Consider the following 23,878-nt stretch of genomic DNA (forward strand, 5'->3'; position numbering starts at 1 on the left):
GCTTTTACTATCTGAGATAGTCATAAAAATGACGTTAAAATGTCGTTTGTATTAGATGTAATCTAAAAATCTATGTTTTGTCATAAAAATAACAAAAAATACCGTCAAATGTACGACACTAGCTTCTTGAAAATAACGTCAATAATATGAAAATAATGACGTATTTTTGACGTCAATATATGATGTCATTAAGATGAGACAAATGTACGTCAGTTTTACGACATTTGGACGTCATCTTATGACGTCTGCTCGTCATAAAATGACCAAAAAATGGCGTCAATTAGACGACACCTTGCTACCTAGAAATATCAATATTACGCCAAAACGTTTCAGTAATGTTGCAGAAATATTATAAAATTCCGAAAATATACATATTAAAAAATATGCATCAAGTGTTCCAATATACGTGCAACTTCCTGTAAGAAGACATTTGCGACATTTTTAAATAGTTTTATGAGATTTAAATATTTGGATTTGTGTGCAATATTTATACCAAAGATTCCCAGATAGCACAGAAAGTTCAAAAAGAACTCAATTGTATGTCACTAATTATGAATTCTTTTTGAGATGCAAAAGAATTATTTTTATAAAAATATAATAAAAATAATTCTTTTTGCATCTCAAAAAGAATTTATAATTGGTGACATACAATTAAGTTCTTTTTGAACTCTCTGTGTTATCTGAGTTATAATCTTTTTAACATTTATCCCAGTGAACACGTGTTATAGCAGCAATATAACATGGAAGTTACATGTAATGTAACATAGTTATTCTTGTGATATGTAGATGTTATATAACGTGGAAATAACTTGTTATGTAACGTATGTTATACACAGATAATATAACTGTTACATCGTTTTGGCGTTACAGTTATGTAACAAAAATTGTATAATCGTAACGTAACACGCTCGTATCATTGTTATTACGGAACGATGCAAAGTGAAATTTAATATATAAATAAATTATAATTATAAATTATGAATTATTTATAAGATCAATTTTATAATCCGTATATCTGTTGGGCTGCGTTCAAAAACATCACTCAATTAAGTGCCTCGATCTATATATATATATTAATATATATACATATCATCAATTTCTATATTTAGAATTATCCCAGACAGTACACAACGTTTATGATAAATATTTATAAATATTTTTTAATACTTATTTTTTAAAAGTATTATATAAATATTTTATATATAATACATAAGGAAAAAAACCTTTATTCAACATATTATTAAAATATGGACTAAATATTTTATACAATATTTATGGTAAATAAAAAATAAAGATTTGTACAAGTAATATTTTGTAAATATTTATAAATATTTCATAAATATTTTTATAATATTTCTGATAAATCTTTATGATCTGTCAAATCTAAGACCACAAAAATATTTATAAAATATTCAAATAAATATTATAAATATTTTGTAAATATTTTATAAATATTGTGTGCTGTCCAAGATATAATTTAGCTTTATCAAAAAAAAAAAAAAACAGAACAAAAACATATTTTTATAAGTTATTCCACATGTTATTTCGCATATGTAAAAATCAGTAAAAAAACTGTAGATTTATATTTATTTATAAATATTATTTTACTATACGTTTTTCATGTTTCTGACATCTATTGAACTGATCTATAACAAATATGTATTCATGAGCATCGTTTATCGCGAAATGCTAGGTTGCGTACGATCTTCGAAGTCAAGCAGTGTCGACAGCGGTTCAAAATTGGATGGGTGACCGCAGACGTTAGGCAATGCCAGATGTGACTATGTGTGGTGGGGATAACGATGCTTGTTGAGAAACAACATAAATTTATTTTTTTTACATTATAATTATGTTATTTCAATTTTTTTCACGTCAAAATGACTTGTGTTTGCTACCTGGATTAATAAAATGATCATCTTAAATATCAGTTACCGTAACTGTTATGTGACGGTTAGATAACATGTTATATAACATGTTATATTGCTGAGTCGGAAATTGTAACTTACATGTAAGTTACATGTAACATCAGAGTAATGTAACCTGTTATATTCGGTTACATTGCTGTTACATTGTTACCATATTATTGAGTTCGCTGGGATTATAGAACAATAAATTAAACAATTTTTTTAATAAAAAATGAAATTATCATATATGATAATTTTAATTTTTAATTTGAAAAATTGTTCAATTTAATATTTCTATTATAAATCTCAAAAAGTGCAATTAATCGACCATAAATATCAATGCTAAGAAATTCATATATAAGTATTCATTAATATTATTGCTTTTGACAATAACTAAAATAATGCTACTTAATGAAAATAATGCTACTTAGATAATATAACATTGTCTAAGTTTTTATTTCTGTATAAAATGTAATAATAATTTTTTAATTTTCTACTATGCTTTTAATATATTTTAGATTTCAATAGGTAAACTTTGAGAATATACATATAACAATATTTAAGAGAAATAAGAAAAAAATTCATTGCAATTGCGTAAATTCACAATTTTTTATCCGAATTAGATGGAAAAAGATTATAAAGTTACACTAATTGCAACGAATTTCTTTTTATCTCCCTTGTCTTTATATATTTTCAAAGTTTATATACTAAATTTAAAGCGTTATGCATATTTATAGCAACGCGTTTCAATGCGTTAAATACATTGGAGCGTAACATTGCAGTAGTCTTACATTGTAATATTTCTCAGGATGGACATTTCAGCGTTGCCGCAAGCTTGCAGTAACTTTGCAGAAACATGTCGTAACGACCATGCAATATTACAATGTTTCAATGTAAGGTTTCTGCAATGTTTTTATAATCTTTCGGTGCTGTATGGGTTTGTATACAAAATCTATGACATATATTTACAAAATAAAACTGTATTTCTCTAGAGATAACATATACGAACAATATCGTGTAATTCAAACTAAGATTAAAAGTTTAGAAAAAAAGATCCCAAATAGCACTGGATGTTCCAAGGACGTCCATTTTAAGTCCAATTCAGGTCCGCATGTCCATGGACATAAAATGGACATTCATAGGATATCCATTATTGGAATTAAAACGGATGTTCTATTCAGAACGTCCTATGCTCGATATCTGATTTATGTCCGCACTTGGATCTTACTTTTATATAATCTATCTTTATTATTTTTATTATGTAATCTAAAAGAAATATTGTAAATTATATATATATATATATATTATTTACAATATTTCTAATTAACATTAATTTATAAATAATAATAAATTATATTATTTTTAATTTTCAAAAGGTTTATTTTAATTGTTTTACTCTTAGATATAATATGAAATATGTAATATGAAATAATACGTATTATTTTTTAATTTATTATTAACATTATTAATTATTGATATTTTTTTAAATGTTTGTTATAATATATTATTGTTTCTTTTTCGTTTTTTATTGTTTCGTTTTTTAATTTTCGTTTCTTTTTCTTTTTTTTCTTTTTCTTTTTCGTTTTTTTGTCGTTTCTTTTTCCGACCAAAAGAGGGATACAGCAATTGGTCTGAGTCAAGCGCTGTCTCTAACCTAGTTTACACCGAGCACTTGGTACGCGTATCAAATAGTAAATAACTAATGAATGTGTTTAATCATTGGCTGATCAGCTTAAATTCACTACTTGATACGCGTACCAAGTGCTCGGTGTAAATTAGGGCTGTCTAACCAGTAGCATAATGGGCGCTAGACAGAGAAAAAAATTGACCCGGACCATGTCTCCTCTTTGTCTTTCTGCCGGACACTTTTCAAGAGCTTTTTGTAGGAAATGCGCAGTTTATGCTTTATGTCGATGATTTTTATAAATTTTGGATTAACTCACTATTGCAGCAAGCTCTTTAATTGAAAAAGGCCCAAAAGAAATAATCAAACCATAATAGGTCCAAAATTTGGTTTATTTCGAACTTTCTATGAATGTCCGAAATTGCGACAAACGTATATCCCATGGACGTCCATTAAAGGACTTTCTATGAACGTACAAAGTTGTGCCAAACGTATATCCTATGGACGTCCATCGAATGTCCGACGGACCTTATTTGGACTTTTAATGGATGTCCGAATGTCCAGAAGGAGATATCCATTGGACATACAATGAATGTCCTTGTGCTATCTGGGATTAATTTTATGAACTTTTTATAACTACAAATTCAGATATAGGTTAAAGAAAGGAAAAACATTTTGTTTATTCCCGGTATAAAATCCATTTCATGTGATAATATTAATAGGTGTACTTTAATTCTGGAAAAGGATTTCCGAATCTATAAAAAAAATACATACGAAATCTTGTTAATGATATCGACCGCGATAAAGTTTGACGAACACTTTAGCATCCCCTTAAGAGAAACTTGATCGAGGTATGTATAATGTAGAGTCATTCTTATAAATGAATGGTATCCCTTCAGTTCAGAACGGATTAGGGATAAGACTATATTCATCAAATTACGATTAAAAGCCGTAAAAGAAAGTTATTTGTGTGATCAAATATTATTTATCTAAGCGCTTTCACTACAGATTTCTGAAAATTTGAATTCGCACAAATAACTTTTTTACGACTTTTAATCGTAATTTAACGAATATAGTCTTATTCTTTAATCTTTTGTGAACTGAGGGATACCATTCATTTGTACGTATAAGCTACATAATTTGTATTTTGGAGCAAATATTTTTATAATCAAGAAAAAACGAATGACTCTACATTATCCATCTGGATCAAATTTAACGAGCAGTTTAGCATCCTCTTAAAAAAATATTAAGATTGTAATACTTTTAAATAATAAATCGCAAATTATTTGATATTTTTTAGATCTAATAATTTTCATTAAATTTTTCCAGATAACCAATCGTGGAGAAATGGCAATTCCAAGTTCACTCCATGACTCAATAAGTATATAATATTTTTTAAACGATTTAAAAATATTTATTTTTAATTATTTTTACATTATTAGCGTTTATTGTACAAATAATACTTATTTAATATTTATTAAACATTCGTTTTATATTAACTATTTATTTCAAATAATGAATTTAAAAAATATTTATAAAACGTTTATTTAATATTTATAAATTAGTAATTTTTTATTAAAAATAATAATTTAAGAAAATTATTTAAGTAATATTTATGTAATATTTATTTTACATTTAAAAAATCGTTTAAAATATTTAAAAAAATATTTATTTAAGGAGGAGGTCCCATTTGCTTACAATCCCGATTGCCTACAGCTTCGTTTGCACACATGAAAATAATTAAGGTACAAGAGTAGGATTGCGGGAGCGTCCCAGATGCGCACAGTATAAAATAAACACTACCAATCAGATTGCTAAGTTAGTTAGGATTAAGATGAATTTATGGAATTGATTGGTGATGTCCCCGTTTTACATTGTGCACATCTGGGACTCACTCCCACAGTTCTATATAATTGAACAAATATTGAGTAAATATTGAGAAAAAGCTTTTGAATGAAAAGGTTTATAATTGATTTAGAAATGACAATTTAACGAGTACAACAATTGATATATATTTGACAAAAAAGTGACTTTATGTTTTAAAGCAATAATTGTTCGAGATATATCAAGCTTTTGAATGAAAAGGTTTATAATTGATCTAGAAATGACAATTTAACGAGTACAATAATTGATGTATATTTGACAAAAAAGTGACTTTATGTTTTAAAACAATAATTGTTCGAGATATATCCGCTTATAGAGTCAATAATTGATCATTAATAACACAGGCACACAAAAAAAAGTGGTTGGTCCGGCGGACTAGACTAGTTAATCCTTATGTATTTCGACCCGCTGAATCCGAATCCAAAGTCAGAATTGCAAAGTTAGCTCGCATTTTCTAACTTCAAAAAATATTTTTTTTTAATGTTGGTCCAGCGAACCAGACTAGTCAATCCTTATGTATTTTGACCCGCTGAATCCGAATCCAAGATCAGAATTTCCGAATTGGCTCATTTTTTCCTTACCTAAAAAAAATTTTTTTTTTTTATATTGGTCCGGCGGACCAAAATAGTCTATTTTTATAGGACCTTGGATTCGGATTCAGCGGGTCGAAATACATAAGGATTGACTAGTCTAGTCCGCTGGACCAACCACTTTTTTTTTGTGTGCCTGTGTAATTTAGATATTAAATCCTATTTATTGCTCAATAACTAAGAATTAGTATGGTATTTCACTTTTCTTAATTAAGGTCATATTTGATTAAATTGATCAATTATGTTGTTCTCCACGTCATAGAGTGAACGTGGAATTGGCATTTCTCCGCGATTTGCTATCTGGGTATATATATGTATATATATATAAAATTTGTTTATCAATTTAAATATCATCCTACATAGAAATTGGCATCCAGTGGATGTCACTAAACCTCCACAGATCTATGGGACGTCCATGTCCATGGTGGAATTTAGATGGACATCCATTAGAGATCCAGTAAACTTCCATGGCTCCATTGGATGTTTACTTCCATGGTAAAAATCAGATGGACGTCCATTAGAGATCCACTAAACTTCCACAGCTTTATGGGATATTTATTTCCATGGTGGCAATTAGATAGATAATCTATTTTAGCTCTGTAATAGATCTCTGTCAAACATCTCAAAAGATATCGATTACACATTACGCGGATAATTAATAGAGGCTTAACGAAGCCTCGATGGACGACTGATGAACGTTTCATGGATCATTAGTAGAGAATTCACAAATCCTCAATGGACGACTGACAAACGTTTCGTGGATCATTAGTAGAGACTTCACGGAGCTTCGGTAAACGACTGACGGACGTTTTGTGGAATCGAGGCTCCTTTACTAATGATCTACAAAACGTCCGTTAATTATCCACCGAGGCTCCATGAAACCTTTACTACCCACCGCTACGTGGCGTGTGTTTTTTGTGAATAAAATGCACTTTCTAGGTTATTAAAAGGAGCTCGTTAAGAGCGCAGAAAAAAGTAAGATTTTACCAACAACATATAGTACAAGACTGATGAACTGTATCAATCTGTAAAAAAATTGATAAAAATGAGGACAAAATATAAACTTTTGTTTAAAAAAAAATATATTTAAAGAAATATTTATAAGAAATATAATAGTAAATTTAATAAAAAAATATTTATATTATTGAATGCTATTTTAAGTATAAAATATTCTTGAATAAAGGCACTTTTGCATTTTGTTAAGAATACATTTTTTTACATGTAATGATTCACGAAACATCCGTCAGACGTCCATCGAGGCTCCATGAAACTCCCACCAACGATCCAGACAACGTCCAATAGGCATTCTTGACGACGTCCAATGAAGGTCCAATGGACGTACGCAATGTGAAACTGTGGATTTCTAATGGCTCTGTATTGGATGTCCAATGGACATCCACTGGAAGTTTCGAATTTCCATGACAGACATCCATTGGAGGTTTCGTTTCTATGTGGGGTAATTATATTAAAGTTATATATATATATATATATATATATATATATATATATATATATATATATTGACTGATATAATGGCAATTCATAGTTTACCGGTGTTTAGCCCATGGAAGATACAAATTGCTCTGTGTGAGGAGAGTCGAAAAGTACGATCCATACTTCCAGCTACCATTAACCAGTTCAAATTCCTCTTCATTTGCTCTTCTATATACTGGCACTACGTCTTCAAGCCAATGATTCTAATTGAATAATTATTAATTATAATCAATGTAAACTCCGAGACAATGCATTAAATTTATTGATAGATTTATTGTAGAACAATTTTTATTTTTATTTATAACTATATATATAATTTTCACGTAGAATTATTTTTAGCAAATTTTACCTTAACGGTATCCGGAGATGAATTAGCGAATATGTATCCAGAAATATCGGTCACTCCAGCATGAGAAGCATAATGCATTTTTCGAAGAGCATCATAAAATTCATAAGAATCTTTTACCCATTGTCTTAAAAAAAGTAAATATTTATAATTCGTTTTAGACTTAAGTTTTCACGGCCATTGACGTTGCTTCCAATATAAAGGGCTTCTGGATACATGCCGCGTCCTGGTACAGCATTGCGCCGTAACGTTTCGCAAACGTTGCAGTTTGCATCATCAAAGCTAGGAGCTCCGATACTGAACTCTCTTGGATTGTAACCGTCCTTATATACATTGTCCTGGTGGTAGGAATGGTGAAGGGAGGAAACGGAGTTATTTGTCCAATAATAGTACAGTTCATTAGCCTACTATTGCTCAACTGTTGACCAATTTTCCCACTCGGCATGTAATGTTTCTAAAATATTTTATTTGAAATGTTACACTGTATACAGCAATATCACAGAAATATTTCACGACTATTTCTACAACACTTCTGCAATATTTCAATGTCGCGATCATTTCAAATGCAATCTTTTTGAAATATTTTAGTAATATTTCGATAATATTACTAAAATATTTCTGAAACATATCTATGCAGATAGCAGAAACATTTCAGAAAATATCTTAAATACATTTTATCCAAGAAATTGCAGGTATACTTAAAAAATATTATTATAATATAATAATAATTAAAACAGGATCGATGAAATTGTTAAATGTGAAGATATAAATGAAATTGCCTATATTAGTTTATAACAGGTTTTGGTACTGAATAATTTGTGTAATTTTTACTATTTCTTATAAACTTATGTCGTATTCTTGTCAGTCCAGATTTAGTGACTGTTTCAAGACCGATAAAATGCGCACAGTTCATATATATGAGTTAGAAATAATAAAAATTATACCAAAATTTTTTAGCACCAAGATCTATTATAGATCAATATAGGCGATCTTGTTTGTATATTTATTTTTGACAGTTTCATCGGTCTTATTTCAATTATTATTATTGTATTACAATAATATTTTTTAAATGTAAACAATCTTATTTCTATATAATACAACAGTTTTAAAATAAATATATTTAAAAAATGTTTAATACATTGGATATGTTTATAAAGGTTTACTTTAATAAAGGTTTATAGATTTACATTATTATAGAAATTTGTAACAGAACATTTTTATTTTGTCATAATTTTTTAAAACTTTATTTCGTTTTAGTAACATAAAAAAAGATATTCATTTTCTAACATTACAAAAAAAGTAATATATCGTAAAAAGAGACTTATTACATGAGAAAATAATAAAAAAAGATAAATAAATATTTAGAGTGAATGCTTTAAAGTGTACAATAGCTAGAAAGATAGAAAGGATTGAAGTAAAAGTCTTATATTATTTTGCAATGTTGCAATAGTAATCAAGATATTAATTTTTTTAACTTATATAAATGAAAAAGCATCGAGGAAACTATAAGTGTTGAAGAGGTAATATCTCAGTAATTATTGCAATAAAGTATTAAATATTTATAAAGTATTAAATGAAATAATATATGCACATTAAAATAAAGCATTTTTTAGGAAGCGTCCCAGATGTGCACAGTAATAAACGGACACAGCAGGCTGAGAGAAACGGACACAATAACAAACGGACACAGTAACAAACGGACACAAACCAAATGCGCACGGACCAAATGCACACGGACCAAATGATTCGCGTACACTTGACCGGAAGTGAACGTTTTTTTAAATAATTGATATATGTAATCGTTTGTATTTTGTATGAAGAGGTTTGAAGTGCAATTAAAAAGGTTTGTGAGTCACTCGTTTATTTATAATTAATTAATTATTCTTTCACCCGACACTTAGCCGGAATATATTAATTGAACAAAGTTATTATACGGAATCGTTTGAAGTTTGTACGTAGAGTTATGAAGTTTGATTAAAAAGGTTTGTAAGCGATCCAAACACATTTTATTTAATTCGTGAAAGTTAGCCAAAATTTACCGACAATATGTAACAGCATGAGCATGCGCAGCGGTCACATTTGCATGCTCCTTAGCTGTAGACGCATGCTCTGTATATAGGTACAAGTATGCAAAAAGTGCGCGAAATTCAAATGTGTATATGTATTTAATAAGAATCTCGAGCATCTCGTTTTGCGTGGAAAGTCGCAAACCTATGTGGTGCAGAGAATGCTTCGCATGCACACACACACACACACGGGGGGGGGGTCCAAGGGGGCCTTCGGCCCCGCTCCGGCACCCACCCCGTGTGTGTGTGCATGCGAAGCATTCTCTGCACCACATGAGTTTGCGACTGTGTCCGTTTCGCACTGTGCGCATTTGGTCCGTGCGCATTTGGTTTGTGTCCGTTTGTTACTGTGTCCCTTTGTTACTGTGTCCGTTTATTACTGTGTTCGTTTGTTACTGTGTCCGTTTGTTACTGTGTCCGTTTGTTACTGTGTCCGTTTGTTGCTGTGTTCGTTTGGTCTGTGCGCATTTGGTCTGTGTCCGTTTGTTACTGTGTCCGTTTGTTACTGTGTCCATTTGTTACTGTGTTCGTTTGGTCTGTGCGCATTTGGTCTGTGTCCGTTTGTTACTGTGTCTGTTTGGTCTGTGCGCATTTGGTCTGTGTCTGTTTCACACTGTGTCCGTTTGTTACTGTATCCGTTTGGTCTGTGTCCGTTTGTTACTGTGTCCGTTTCACTCAGCCTGCTGTGTCCGTTTATTACTGTGCGCATCTGAGACTCACTTCTTTTTTATTGTTTATTTCATGTATACTTTATATTGTTATGATTATTAACTATATATAATTATATAGAGAATATGTTTTTATGTCAATTTTAAACATTCAGAAATGTTTCTAAATCATTATATTTGCAATATTTCTTGTGCAGTATTACAGAAATTTATTTTCAATATTTACAATATTTCAACAACATTACTTGCCGAGTGGGTTAACACAATATTGGCTTATTATTGGCAAATAATACGTGCTGTTCGAAAATGTTTTTAATTGATCAATTAAAAAACCGAGAGGACAGTGTGCCAAATCGGGCACTTATCTGATAACCTTCATGGTTAAAGTTAAGGTTATCGGGATGTTTCAAAATTTCTAGACTTACGATATTTTCTGGCAAAATAACCTTGAGAAGGAGCTAGCATTGTAGCTTTTTTTGTATTGCACGGAGTGTCCAATCCCGAGTGGATCTAATTTGTCTACGTTTGAAACGACCACGTCCGAAACGGCCACGTCCAAAATGACCACGTTCGGAATGGCCACGTTCGGAATTGCCACGTTCGGAATGGCTACGTTTGAAATGGCCACGTTCGAAATTGCCACGTTCGGAATAGCCACGTTTAAAATTACCACGTTCGTAATGACCACGTTTGGAATGGCTACGTTCGAAACGTTTGGCCATGTTTGGAATGATCTTTTTCTTATTTTGCGTGGAAAATTGCAAACTTATGTGGTGTAGAGAATGCTTTGCGCGCGCGCACACACACACACACACACACACACACGGAGGCGGTGCAAGGGGGGCCTTTGGCCTCTCCTCCCGCACCCATCCCGTCTAAGTCGCTAACCCATGTGCATTGTATTGGAAATTATGTAAAACATACGTGGCCATTTCGAATGTGGCCGTTCCAAACGTGGACATTTTGGACGTAGCCATTTCGAACGTGGGTAAATTTACGCGTGGCCATTTTAAACGTGGCCATTTCGGACGCTGCCTCTAATCTCCATCCAGTGTTCGGCTAAGGCTAATTGAGAAAAGTGGCCGTATTTGGTACACCGTTGATGTTCTTTGATTCGTATACTAATATTTCTCCCGGTTTCTACTATGTACACTTTTCCGCAAGAGCAGGGAATTTTGTATATACCTAGTGATTCTAAGCGTGGTCTTTAATCCTTCGTATTAGGAAGTAACTGAAAAATCTTCCTTTGTAGTTTGAAGATTATTTTTATATTGGGTCTACGCAAAATTTGCTAATACGTTCTATCATACCTTGAAGATACGGAAAGAATACCATTTTGTTCTCTTCTCTTTTTTTTCTTCCTTTTTATTTATCGTCCCGATGTTGTTGAGACTGGAAATTTTGTTTTTTAATCTTTGGAATGTTTGACTGATGTTTCTACTACTATATTCATTTTTTGTTAGGACTTGATTAAGATGTTTTATTTCCCCATTCAAAGAAGTTGGTTCAGAAGTTTTAAAGGCTCTATATATCAATGAACTACCTATCATAAATATTTATAAATATTTTACAAATTTATTTTCAAAAAATATTTTTTAAATATTATATAATTTTCATAAACTATTTAGAAATGATACAAAATTATTATTAACAATATATAGAATATATTTTTAAAATGTATTGAAAAATATTTATGGTATATGAACTTGAAATATTTTTTATATTCTTTGATAATAATAATATAAATATTTATTTTTAATATTTTCATAAATATTTATCATAATTTTTTTATACCTGACAAACTCGAACATAAAAATATGTACAAAATATTTATCATAAATATTTTTTTTTTTTTATAAATATTTTATAAATTTTTTTTATAAATATTTTGTGCTATCTGGGTAATAACTGAATTCGTTTGCAAAGGATGATGATGAGAGGTGGCGTGAAAATATCAATCTGTGTGTTGGTTTTCGATAGACTTGATGGCTTAAAGTACCATCTCCGTTCCTTCTAAGCAACGCATCTAGAAAAGAGATTTGATTGTTTTGTTTCACTTTCATTGTAAACTGAATGTTAGGATGCTGAGAGTTGAGAAAGACGAGAAATTCAGGAAGAATATCTCTGCCATGGCTCCAGATCACAAAAGTGTCATCAACATATCGGAACCATATAGATAATTCGATAGGTGCGTTTTTTAGAATTTGATTTTCAAAATGTTCCATAAAGATATTTGCGATGATGGGTGAGATTTGAGAGCCCATTGCTGCTCCAAAAGTTTATTCAAAGAATTCTTCTTGGAACTGAAAATACGTTGACGTTAAACAATATTCTATTAATGAATGGAGATTCGTAGAAATTTCGTCAGATTTCCTGATAATGTTCAAAATGTCCTAGACTAGAACATTTGTAAACAATGAGACTTCATATCAAAGCTTACAAGGATATCATTAGTTTTTGTTTGGATTTTGTTCACGAAATCTCTTAAATTCTTAATATTAGAATTATTGAGTCTAGTAAGTTCTTGGAGAGGTTTAGTGAGATAGCGAGCTAAATTATAGGTGGGTCCACCTATGCTAACAATGGGGCGTAATGGCACAAGAATCTTTATGAATCTTAGGAAGGCCGTAGAGTCTATGAGCCGAAGTTTCTATGGTGATTAAATTTCTAAGAGTTTGAGGAGGAAAATCTGCATTTCTAAGAAGAGGTCGTTTTTTTTCTATAGTGAAAATAGTGTTGCGTTTAAGTTTTTTATAAACTTTGTGATCCGAGAGCATGACCTTAATTTCGGCGCAACGCTGTACCAGGACGCGGCATGTATCCGGAAGCCCTTACTATTGGAAGCAATTATAATTCGTATATATACTTATATAAGGATTAGATAATAACTAGTGTTAAAAAGTTAAAAGATTGGAGAATCTCATGACAGTCCTTAAATGGGGTATTTATTAAAGGAAAACCAAAAAAACTTAGAATTTTCAGAGATTTTGTTATTCCTGAAAACATCATGAAAACATAATTCATCAATTTTATTAGTACTTAAAGAAAATTTTGAGGGGTTTCTGTTTGCCTACAATCCCGATTGCCTACAGCTTCGTTTGCATACACGAAAATAATTAAAATACAAAAATGAGATTGCACATGACACTATTGCACACATGATACTATGGGTGGAAGAGGGGGAGGACAAAGCCCCCCCCCGCGCGCGCGCGTGTGTGTGTGTGTGTGTGTGTGTGTGTGTGTGTGTGTGTGTGTGTGTGTGTGCGTGCGGCCACAGCAAAGAAGTGTCCACGCTTCGTACTGTTCCACATGGGTTTGTGACTTTCCACACAAAGCGAGGTCTACCTACTTTTGTTTTTATTTTTAATCTACTTTATCTTTAATATGATGTATCTCGAAAACTAAAGCAATTAGCCCTATAAGATCTATACAATTTTTTGTTCAGTATAAAAAATACTATCAGAAACCATCGTCAAATCAAGGCGCCTAAATTATAGAAATCATGCCTCCACATCTTCCTCGGGAGCGTCTCAGATGTGCACAATGTAAAACGGCCACCAATCAGATTACTGCTTTAATTAATGTTAGGATAAAGGGCATAGCGGAATAAGCAGGTGAAATCTGCCCCCGCACTAATCGAGCTCAAATTGATATCATTAGTTGGCACTCTTGAGATGTAAAACTTCCCCAAATATTAGTTACAAAATTGCATTTTTGGGGGAGTTATGGAGGGGGAAAGAAAAATAAAGAAAGTGGTTTTTTTCGAAAATGGTTGGACCGATTTTAATGAAAAAAATATATGTTGTAAACATCATTTAGACAAGTTTGAGAAAATTTTAAGTAATTTTTGTGGTAAAAAAAACCCGATAAAAAAATTTTTGAATTTTTTATGAATTTTTTTGGGGGTGATAGTTCTGAGATACCACTTTTATATTTTCACAAAAACATCTTTAGATCTTCTTCTTTAACACATTTTTTTTTTTTAATTAATCGGAGTGGTGGAACATGATTAAAAATAATAATTCACACCGCGCCGCCGTGCCGCGCCGCGCCGGCTGGGCGACCGGGCCGCGGCGCACGGCGATTGTTGTCATGTTGAACTTACATACTAGTTGCAGTGTTGCAATGTTTAGTTGCCAAGAAAAATTATAATATAATAATATAAAATATAATAACACATATAATATTTCCAGGACGTCTGCAATGGGAGCGTCCTAGATGCGCACAGTAATAAATGGACACAGCAGGCTGAGTGAAACGGACACAGACCAAATGCACACAGAACAAATGCGCACAGACCAAATGCGCACGGATCAGATGCTTACGGAACAAATGCGCACGGACCAAATGCGCACAGACCAAACGGACACAGTAACCTACAAACTTATTACATGGGTTGCGACTTTTCGGGCATCTCTATCGACGGGGTAGGTGCGGGAGGAGGGCGAAGCCCCCACTTGCACCACCACCCCCCGCCGTGCGTGCGCGCGCGCGCGCGCGCGCGCGTGTGTGTGTGTGTGTGTGTGTGTGTGTGTGTGTGTGAAGCATTCTCTGCACCACATAGGTTTGCGACTGTGCGCATTTGGTCCGTGCGCATTTGGCCCGTGTGCATCTGGGGCCCGATTCTTGAAGTCATTCGCAAGAGAAACGTATACGCAAATACTCGCTCTAACAGAAAGTTGTAAGTTTATTGGTTAATAGCCATACGATAGCCAATAAATTTCTAACTTTTCTGTAAGAACAGAATTTGCGAATACGTTTCTCTTGCGAATAAATTCAAGAATAGAGCCCCTGGTCCGTGTGCATTTGGTCTGTGTCCGTTTCACTCAGCCTGCTGTGTCCGTTTATTACTGTGCGCATCTAGGACTCAGTCTCTGCAATTAGGCTATAAAACTTATCGTTTCGGCAGTTCATCACGAGGAGATTGCAGTACGTTTTTAAATTCCATATGTTCGGGATGCTTTTTTAAAGTGAGTCCCCTCGCCTCTTACATTATTTATTATCGGGGTGCTTTTTTAATGTGAATTTTCTCGCCTCTCACATTATCTATCATCGAGGTGCTTTTTTAATGTGAGTCCATTTGCCAAAAAGATAATGTGAGAGGCAAAGGGACTCACATTAAAAAAGCACCCCGATGATAAATAATGTGAGAGGCGAGGGGACTCATTTTAAAAAAGCACCCCGATGATAGATAATGTGAGAGGCAAGAGGACTCACTTTAACCCTTTGCGGCACGGTGGTCGATATATCGACCACCTATCTTGAAGTCATTTCTTTAATTCTTCGGACACCAAATACTGTATTTTATTACTTTTTCTTGTAATTTTACTTTAGTAAGAGTCTTAGTAATATTTGGTAAGGTATAATTTTCCTTTATTATTAGTTAATTTTGTTATATAAATAAACAAAGTGAAAAAAAATGTGTTTTTTACAAAAAATGTATGTCAGAAAGAAGGAAGAATCATAAAGCTGTGAAAATCAGTATACTGAGGTTTTTTGGGTTGCTGATTACGAATTTGCTATCAGATTTTGACGATTCTTTTTCAAAATAGCGATCCAATATGGCGATTTATGATTTTGAGTATTTTTTATCGGTTTTTTATGGAAATTGGTATACAGAGATTTTTCAAAATGCTAATTACGAATATAAAAATTGATGTGCTGTGCTAACTGTAATAAAAAAAGTAAATTGTGCGAAAAAATAAAAAAGTAAAAAAAATTGTAAAATACAAAAAAAAATAGAGACAATGACCGCCACGTCCACGTTCGTGTCTCTGAAGTAAACTAAGTGCGGTTTCTTTTATAAAAAAATTTTATGTTCTATGTACCATTGTTGAAAAAATGAAAAAATATAAAATCTCAAAGAAACATTTTTTATCACCCATTATTTGAAATTTTCCATATTTAAATTTCAAAAATCTGATGATCTACACATAATCAACCTAAAAAAGGTGGTTCTGTACATCTGTTCTTGTAAAAAAAAAGTAAAAAAGTTTGAAATTTTTCAACATTCCGACCCTAAAAAATTCAATATATCAATTTCCATAAAAAACCTATAAAAATACTCAAAATCGTAAATCGCCATATTAGATTCGCCATTTTGAAAAATAATCGTTGAAATCTAATGACAGATTCGTAACCAATGTTCTGAAAAATTTCTGTATATCAATTTCCATAAAAAACCGATAAAAAATACTCAAAATCATGACTTGCCATATTGAATCCGTCATTTTAAAAAAGAATTGTTGAAATCTGATGGCAGATTCGTAATCAGTGTTCTGAAAAATTTCTGTATATCAATTTCCATAAAAAACCGATAAAAAATACTCAAAATCATGACTTGCCATATTGAATCCGTCATTTTAAAAAAGAATTGTTGAAATCTGATGGCAGATTCGTAGTCAGCGACCCTAAAAACCTTTCTATACCAATTTTCATAAAAATCCGATTAATAGAAAAATGTGTGCCGCAAAGGGTTAAAAAAGCACCCCGATAATAGATAATGTGAGAGGCGAGGGGAATTACTTTGAAAATGGACCTCGGTAATAGATAATGTAGGAGGCGAGGGGACTCACTTTAAAAAAGCACCCCGATAATAGATAATGTGAGAAGCAAGGGAACTCACATTAAAAAAGCACCTCGATGATAGATAATGTGAGAGGCGATTTCCTCGTGGTAAACTGCCGAAACGATAAGTTTTATAGGCTAATTGCAGACGTCCTGGAAATATTATATGTGTTATTATATTTTATATTATTATATTATAATTTTTCTTGGCAACTAAATATTGCAACACTGCAACTAGTATGTAAGTTCAACATGACAACAATCGCCGTGCGCCGCGGCCCGGTCGCCCAGCCGGCGCGGCGCGGCACGGCGGCGAAAAGTGAATTATTATTTTTAATCATGTTCCACCACTCCGATTAATTTAAAAAAAAAAATGTGTTAAAGAAGAAGATCTAAAGATGTTTTTGTGAAAATATAAAAGTGGTATCTCAGAACTATCACCCCCAAAAAAATTCATAAAAAATTCAAAAATTTTTTTATCGGGTTTTTTTTTACCACAAAAATTACTTAAAATTTTCTCAAACTTGTCTAAATGATGTTTACAACATATTTTTTTTTCATTAAAATCGGTCCAACCATTTTTGAAAAAAACCACTTTCTTTATTTTTTTTTCCCCCTCCATAACTCCCCCAAAAATGCAATTTTGTAATTAATATTTGGGAAAGTTTTACATCTCAAGGGTGCCAACTAATGATATCAATTTGAGCTCGATTAGTGCGGAGGCAGATTTCACCTACTTATTCCGCTATGCCCTTTATTTTTAAAAAACATTTTTTAAAAATTATATAATTATTTTTTATAAACCATTTAGAAAAGATACAAAATTATTATTAACAATATATAAAATATATTTTTAAAATGTACTGAAAAATATTTATGGTATATGAACTCGAAATATTTTTTATATTTTTTGATAATAATGTAAATATTTATTTTAAATATTTTCATAAATATTTTTCCTTATAAATATTTTATAGTCGCAAACCCATGTGGTGCAGAGAATGCTTTGCACACACACACACACAAACACACACGGGGAGCGTGCAAGGGAGCTTTCGGCCCTCCTCCCGCACCCACCACTCCGTCCAAGTCGCTTGCCCATGTACTATCTGCAATGCGGCGTCGTATCGTGTGCAATCGAGTCCATGTGCAAACGGGTCGGTGCGCAATCGGGTCCGAGTACAATTAATTTTGTGTTTGATTCAAACGCTATGTGTCCGATCGCTGTTGTATTCAATAGAGTCTGTGTCCGATAGTAATTGTGTTCGATTAGGACTGTGTCAGATCGGGGCAGTGCGTAATCGGGACTGTGTCCAATCGGGTCTCATCAGGACTGTGTTCGATTGAGAAATACTACTGTGTCCAATCGCTTTTGTGCGCAATCGGGACAGTCTCGTGCAATGTGTTAATATTATATCTTTATCTTATGTGCAATAATGCCATGTGTATCATGTGCAAAGTGAATTAACGCAATATTATCATGTGTGTAATGTGCATGTGCGCAATAATATCATGTGTGTAATGTCCCAGGGGGAAATAGCAAGTCCGATCGACATTAATCAGACGTCAGTGGCGTCTACAGCTTAGGTAGAAATAGTAAATCAGATCGACGTCGATTAGACGTTGATAGCATTTACACGTCTCCATGAAATGGAGATAGAAGGTGTACCGATATATGTGTTGCAACTGTATATGTTTCATTTTCTTTTTGCAATCTCTTTGAAATCTTTATCAAACTAAAAAAAAAAGATAAATGAATGAACGAATGAATAAATGTGTGAATAAAAAATGATATGATATGATAAATAATATTATAACTAAAAATATTAATAACCGATGTCAGATCTGGCTCGGTGAACGCTCATAGAGCGCATAAAAAGGAGAACGTATCCCTTCTAATTAACCTGTGATTTATATAAACTTAAGGACATTCTTGCCAATACTTGCGTACTATTTCAAGAAAATCTATTAAAATATTTATAATTGTCTGAAATAATATCATAAGAATATACGACTTTTAGCTAAAAGTACACTCACTCGAAAAACAAGCGGTACACCTAAAATTTATCAAAAAATCACTGAACTTCCAATGACGATAACTACGCGAGTAATAAAGATAGAAAGGTTTCTAAAAAAAAAAAAAATTAAAGCTTCAAATATCTACTTTAAGAATCGACTTATTAAAATTTTGCGTGATAATTTTTTTCAAAATGGCGTATGACAAAGCGAGAGCATGCGAAATTGAGAAATATTGGTCCGAGTTTGCGACTATCCATGGCGTGAGGCAAGTATCGCAACTTAATTGGATAAAAAGCATGCGATAGAACAGAGTCTCCCCTTCAAAATGCTTTTTTACGTCTCGATACAATGATTTTTCGCTGAGATACGCGCATTTAAACTAAAAAACTGCCTTTTTATTCAAATGCGCATATCTCAGCGAGAAATCATCGTACCGAGACGATTAAAAAAGCATTTTGAAGGGGAGACTCTGTTCTATCGCATGCTTTTTATCCAATTAAGTTGCGATACTTGCCTCACGCCATGGATCGTCGCAAACTCGGACCAATATTTCTCAATTTCGCATTTTCTTACTCGGACAATATCAGACTGTCCGCGCACGCAATTTCAATTCGATTTCTATCGTTAATTTGCTGCCAAATTCCATGAATAAACTTTGCTAACAAATCGTATTGCTGAAATAAAGAAATAAATACAAGCAACTTTTAAGGAAATCTGTTATTCCGTTAATGTAATGCACGCTAATATTTTGTTCACAAAATGCTTGCTATGTTGTTTGTTCTTTTTTATTTAAATTTATAATTTTAAGATAGTAATAAGTGTAAGAATTATACAAATTATGTAATTATTATATAGTTATATATATATATATATATATATATATATATACTAATTTAATTGTATAACGCACTATAATTAGAAAAATAGTTATTTGATTTTTTTCTATATATTAGATATAATAGCTAAGATATTACAATACTTTTTGTAATGTTCTATTTGTAAATATACATTTTTTTACATATATTAATTGCTAAATCAAAAACAGATTAAAAAATTTAATATTTCTTGTAATGTAATTTATTGATATTGTATTTGAACTTAATTGGAACAAATCGTTGACACACAGTGTACAGATAAAAGTTATGTAAAATAAAAAATTATTCTCCTACATCTGTCGTTTTAAAAGTAATTAATATGACACTCCAATTAAAATACTGAGCGGTTGTAATACCGAATGCGGCCATTGTATCCAGTAGACGTCTATTAGAAGTTTTATAGATGTCGATATCTAGCTAACGTCGAAATTCAAAGATTTGAACGTCTACATAGACGTCAAATTAGACATCTTATTTAGACATATCTAAAATACATCCAATCAATGTCTATCCGACCTGCTATTTCCCTTTGGGACAGTGACAAAAATCGACGTTTTGTGGACATCAAGGTTTGATACGATTTTGGTGGTAAATGATTGTATATGAGGCGATTTTTGGCGATCGTTTGGTACATGTATGTACTAAATTGTACCAGAACCAATAAGATAAAAGTTTACTTATATCTCATTGATTCTAGTATGCTTTGGTACATGTACCAAATGAGTCGCCAAAAATCTATCATCAAACATTCATTCTCTAAAAATTTCAAATTGAGTATACCTTTTATTGTTGAAATATGAAGGGTTAAAGAGTTAATATTATTCACGAATAAAGGTTACGCCACATTTTACACGTTTAACATAAGATACTTTAAGGTTATTTCTAATACCAAAAAATGTTTCTAATGGAAATAATTGTTCATATGGTAGGAGACTAATTCAGCGTCACTTTAAATTGACTATCAAGTCAAAATTGTGAAGGTCATTTAGAGGTCAACTTGCGAAATTTAATAAAATATTTTTCAACTGATGTCGAACATCTGCCTCTGCGGTCTAATTAACTCGTAATAATATGTTTAATTTAAAAAATCACAGAATACTATACTTTTGTTAACAATTTTTCGTAGCTCAATAACAATTATGTAATCTGTAAAATATCTCGGCGAAAAAGCTATCACTACTAAAACTATTAGAAAAATCATAGTAAATACCACAGCATTTCAGAAATCGATGGTACCTGTATTTGAAATATTGTTATTATATATTTATATAAGATTATCTGATTTATAAAACATAAGGCAAGATAAAACCGTATTGACATATGCTAACGTTAATAAAATATTCCCGTATATACATGTACTCGTTCAGAGACCGCAAAGGTAGGTATCCGACATCGGTTAAAAAACATTTTCCTGAAAATCACAAGTTGACCTCTAAATGACATTCACAATTCTGATTTAAACGTCAATTTAAGGTAACGATAAATTAGTCTTCTAACAGATAAACAAATCTTATCTGAAACATTTTTTTATATAAAAAATAACCTTGAGGTTTTTGAACGGATAAAATGGCATACCCTTCATTGGTATATAGTGACCAATTTAACCCCTCATAGTTCAATAATAAAAGGTATGCTTCATCTAAAATTTTCAGAGAATTGATGTTCCATGATGTATATAATTATTTACCGCCAAAATCGATTCAAACTTTGAAGTCCACGAAACGGGCGATTTTAAGCCTGCTTTGGGGTCACTCTTTACCTCATCAAAATTTGATGGAATAATGTGTGACCTCGAGGAATTTTATCATACTTTTTAGTAAAATTTACTATACTTTTAGTAAATTTTACTAAAGGTATAATAAATTTTAATATGCTTTTAGTAAATTTTACTAAAAAGTATATAGTTTTTGAGTGTAGATATACCATATTTTAATCATATTATTTCTTTTTAGTTTCCTAAATTTAATATATTCAAAACTTAAAAGAAACTTTAATGTGTATGTGACATATTAAAAGTTATAATAAAATCTATTTTTTTCAAAGCATTAAAAAAATTATCTAATCTTACTTGGAATTTTTGATAAAATTCCTAAAAAATTCAAGAAATTACAAAGAATTTTTTTACAAACTTTGAGTAAATCTGTTGAAATAAGAATCGACTATAAATTCTGGCCATTCCAAAACACTTAACAGAAAGCTAGTTATAAAATAATAAAATAACAGTATTTAACCTTGTTATCGCTTCACTAGGACCACAGAAGGAAGCACCGACTCTAAAAATTCCTGCGGCTACGTGACTGACAGTATCATCAAAATCCGAGGCCAAGACCGTTATGTCAGCGTTACGGAAGCATCCAACTCGTACAAATCCGGCCGTCGTTAGTCCGACGATTCCACCGCCGACAATAGCTATTTTCATCTCGCTTGTTTAGTTGCAGCGTGATAAAAATAATTACAAACCAATATGTAAATGTTGAATCATGACACTGCTTGATAACTATGTTGAACGTTGCAAACTGCGAGCTGCTCTTTATATGATACAGACGCACAATGTAACAATTAATGCGCTGATAAAAACAGTAAAATATTTACGACTACTTGTCGCGGTACGGGGCGCGGTCTACTTGTAGCGTTACGTACTGTATGCGTTACATGTTTTAACGTCGGAATTATTTTACAACTGTTATCATCATTTTACTATATATATGAGACACATTTTTGATAAAACATAGCAATATGTATATAGATAGCGCTGCGGATTAAATACTTCTAGAGAGCTAGAATAAGAGTGGCGAGATAAGAGAGGTTCCGCCATTTTTCATCGAAATCGTGCGAGCGACAAAGAGATATGTCCGAGCGAGAAAGAGATATGTCTCTGTCTAACACAGTATTGCAAGCTAACAGAAGATTATAAAAACAGTATTGACATGGACATTTGTGCAGAATGGTTGGATGTACTATACTCTTTTGTAATAACAATTCCATATATATGTATACTATTTATATTTCAAATTTTTTCAATAAAAATACAAATATTCAGATTTGAAAATTGGCGGGATCCGATGAAATATGGCGGACCAATCAAAAGTGGTATTTACATGTCGCCACTCTTATTAAAGGCTCTCTAAATACTCTAAATTGTTTTCCACCTTCAAATCCAACCAATCATATTCAACTGCTTGGCAGGCCTAGCTTTGCTGATGACTTGAACTCGTCCATTGGCTGCGTTCAGCACGATTGGTCCTTGCTCTTAGTTCCTGTTAGATCTAAACGTATAAACCAGTAGTGTTGAAGAATTTTACAACAGTTGCAAAGCTGCTTTTTCTGCTGAACGCAGCCATTGATTCGGGTTGGGAAGGTAACATATTATTCTTCCATTATTTTTTACTTATTTAGAATAAAAGACGGTTGAATTTAAAAAGTATAAGATTATATATTATAAACTTTTTCGCGTTAGAGCCCCCGCACACACTTTTGCATAACATATGTATATAAGCAAATTGATTGGTCCATAAGTACAAAAGAAATTCAACCAATCGAATTTCTTATCCATTTATGTTATGCGTTATGCAAAAGTCTGTGCGGGAGCCCTTACGCCCCACACAGCACACTTTATCCTAGGGATGTCCCTGGGATGTCATTTTGGGATATCGCAATATCGTTGGATATCCGTGGATCGTCTGCGATATCCGAGGGATATCCAAGGGATGCACAAATGTCCACCGATTTGACATCCTGTAGATATCTCAAACGATATCCAGAGGATGTCCAAGGGATTTCCTGAGATATCATAATATACCCTAGTGAAAAAATTTGTCAGAATTTAAAAAATTTTTTTCAG

At 32.1% G+C, this 23,878-nt stretch overlaps 1 protein-coding gene across 1 annotated transcript in view; it reads right to left on the bottom strand.

Annotated features, from left to right (window-relative positions):
* The window catches only part of LOC105839315 (D-aspartate oxidase), a 102,228-nt gene extending 78,774 nt beyond the window's left edge, over nt 1-23,454 (bottom strand). The window contains exons 1-3 of the mRNA XM_036289368.1: nt 22,269-23,454; nt 7,846-7,969; nt 7,554-7,699 (exon numbers count right to left, since the gene is read on the bottom strand). Coding sequence (XP_036145261.1) covers nt 7,554-7,699; nt 7,846-7,969; nt 22,269-22,456 — 458 coding nt within the window. The 5' untranslated portion in view covers nt 22,457-23,454. The remainder of the gene's footprint in view (nt 1-7,553; nt 7,700-7,845; nt 7,970-22,268) is intronic.
* Nucleotides 23,455-23,878: the final 424 nt, after the last annotated feature.

Source organism: Monomorium pharaonis, chromosome 7, assembly GCF_013373865.1.
Source record: "Monomorium pharaonis isolate MP-MQ-018 chromosome 7, ASM1337386v2, whole genome shotgun sequence".
Taxonomy (NCBI): domain Eukaryota; kingdom Metazoa; phylum Arthropoda; class Insecta; order Hymenoptera; family Formicidae; genus Monomorium; species Monomorium pharaonis.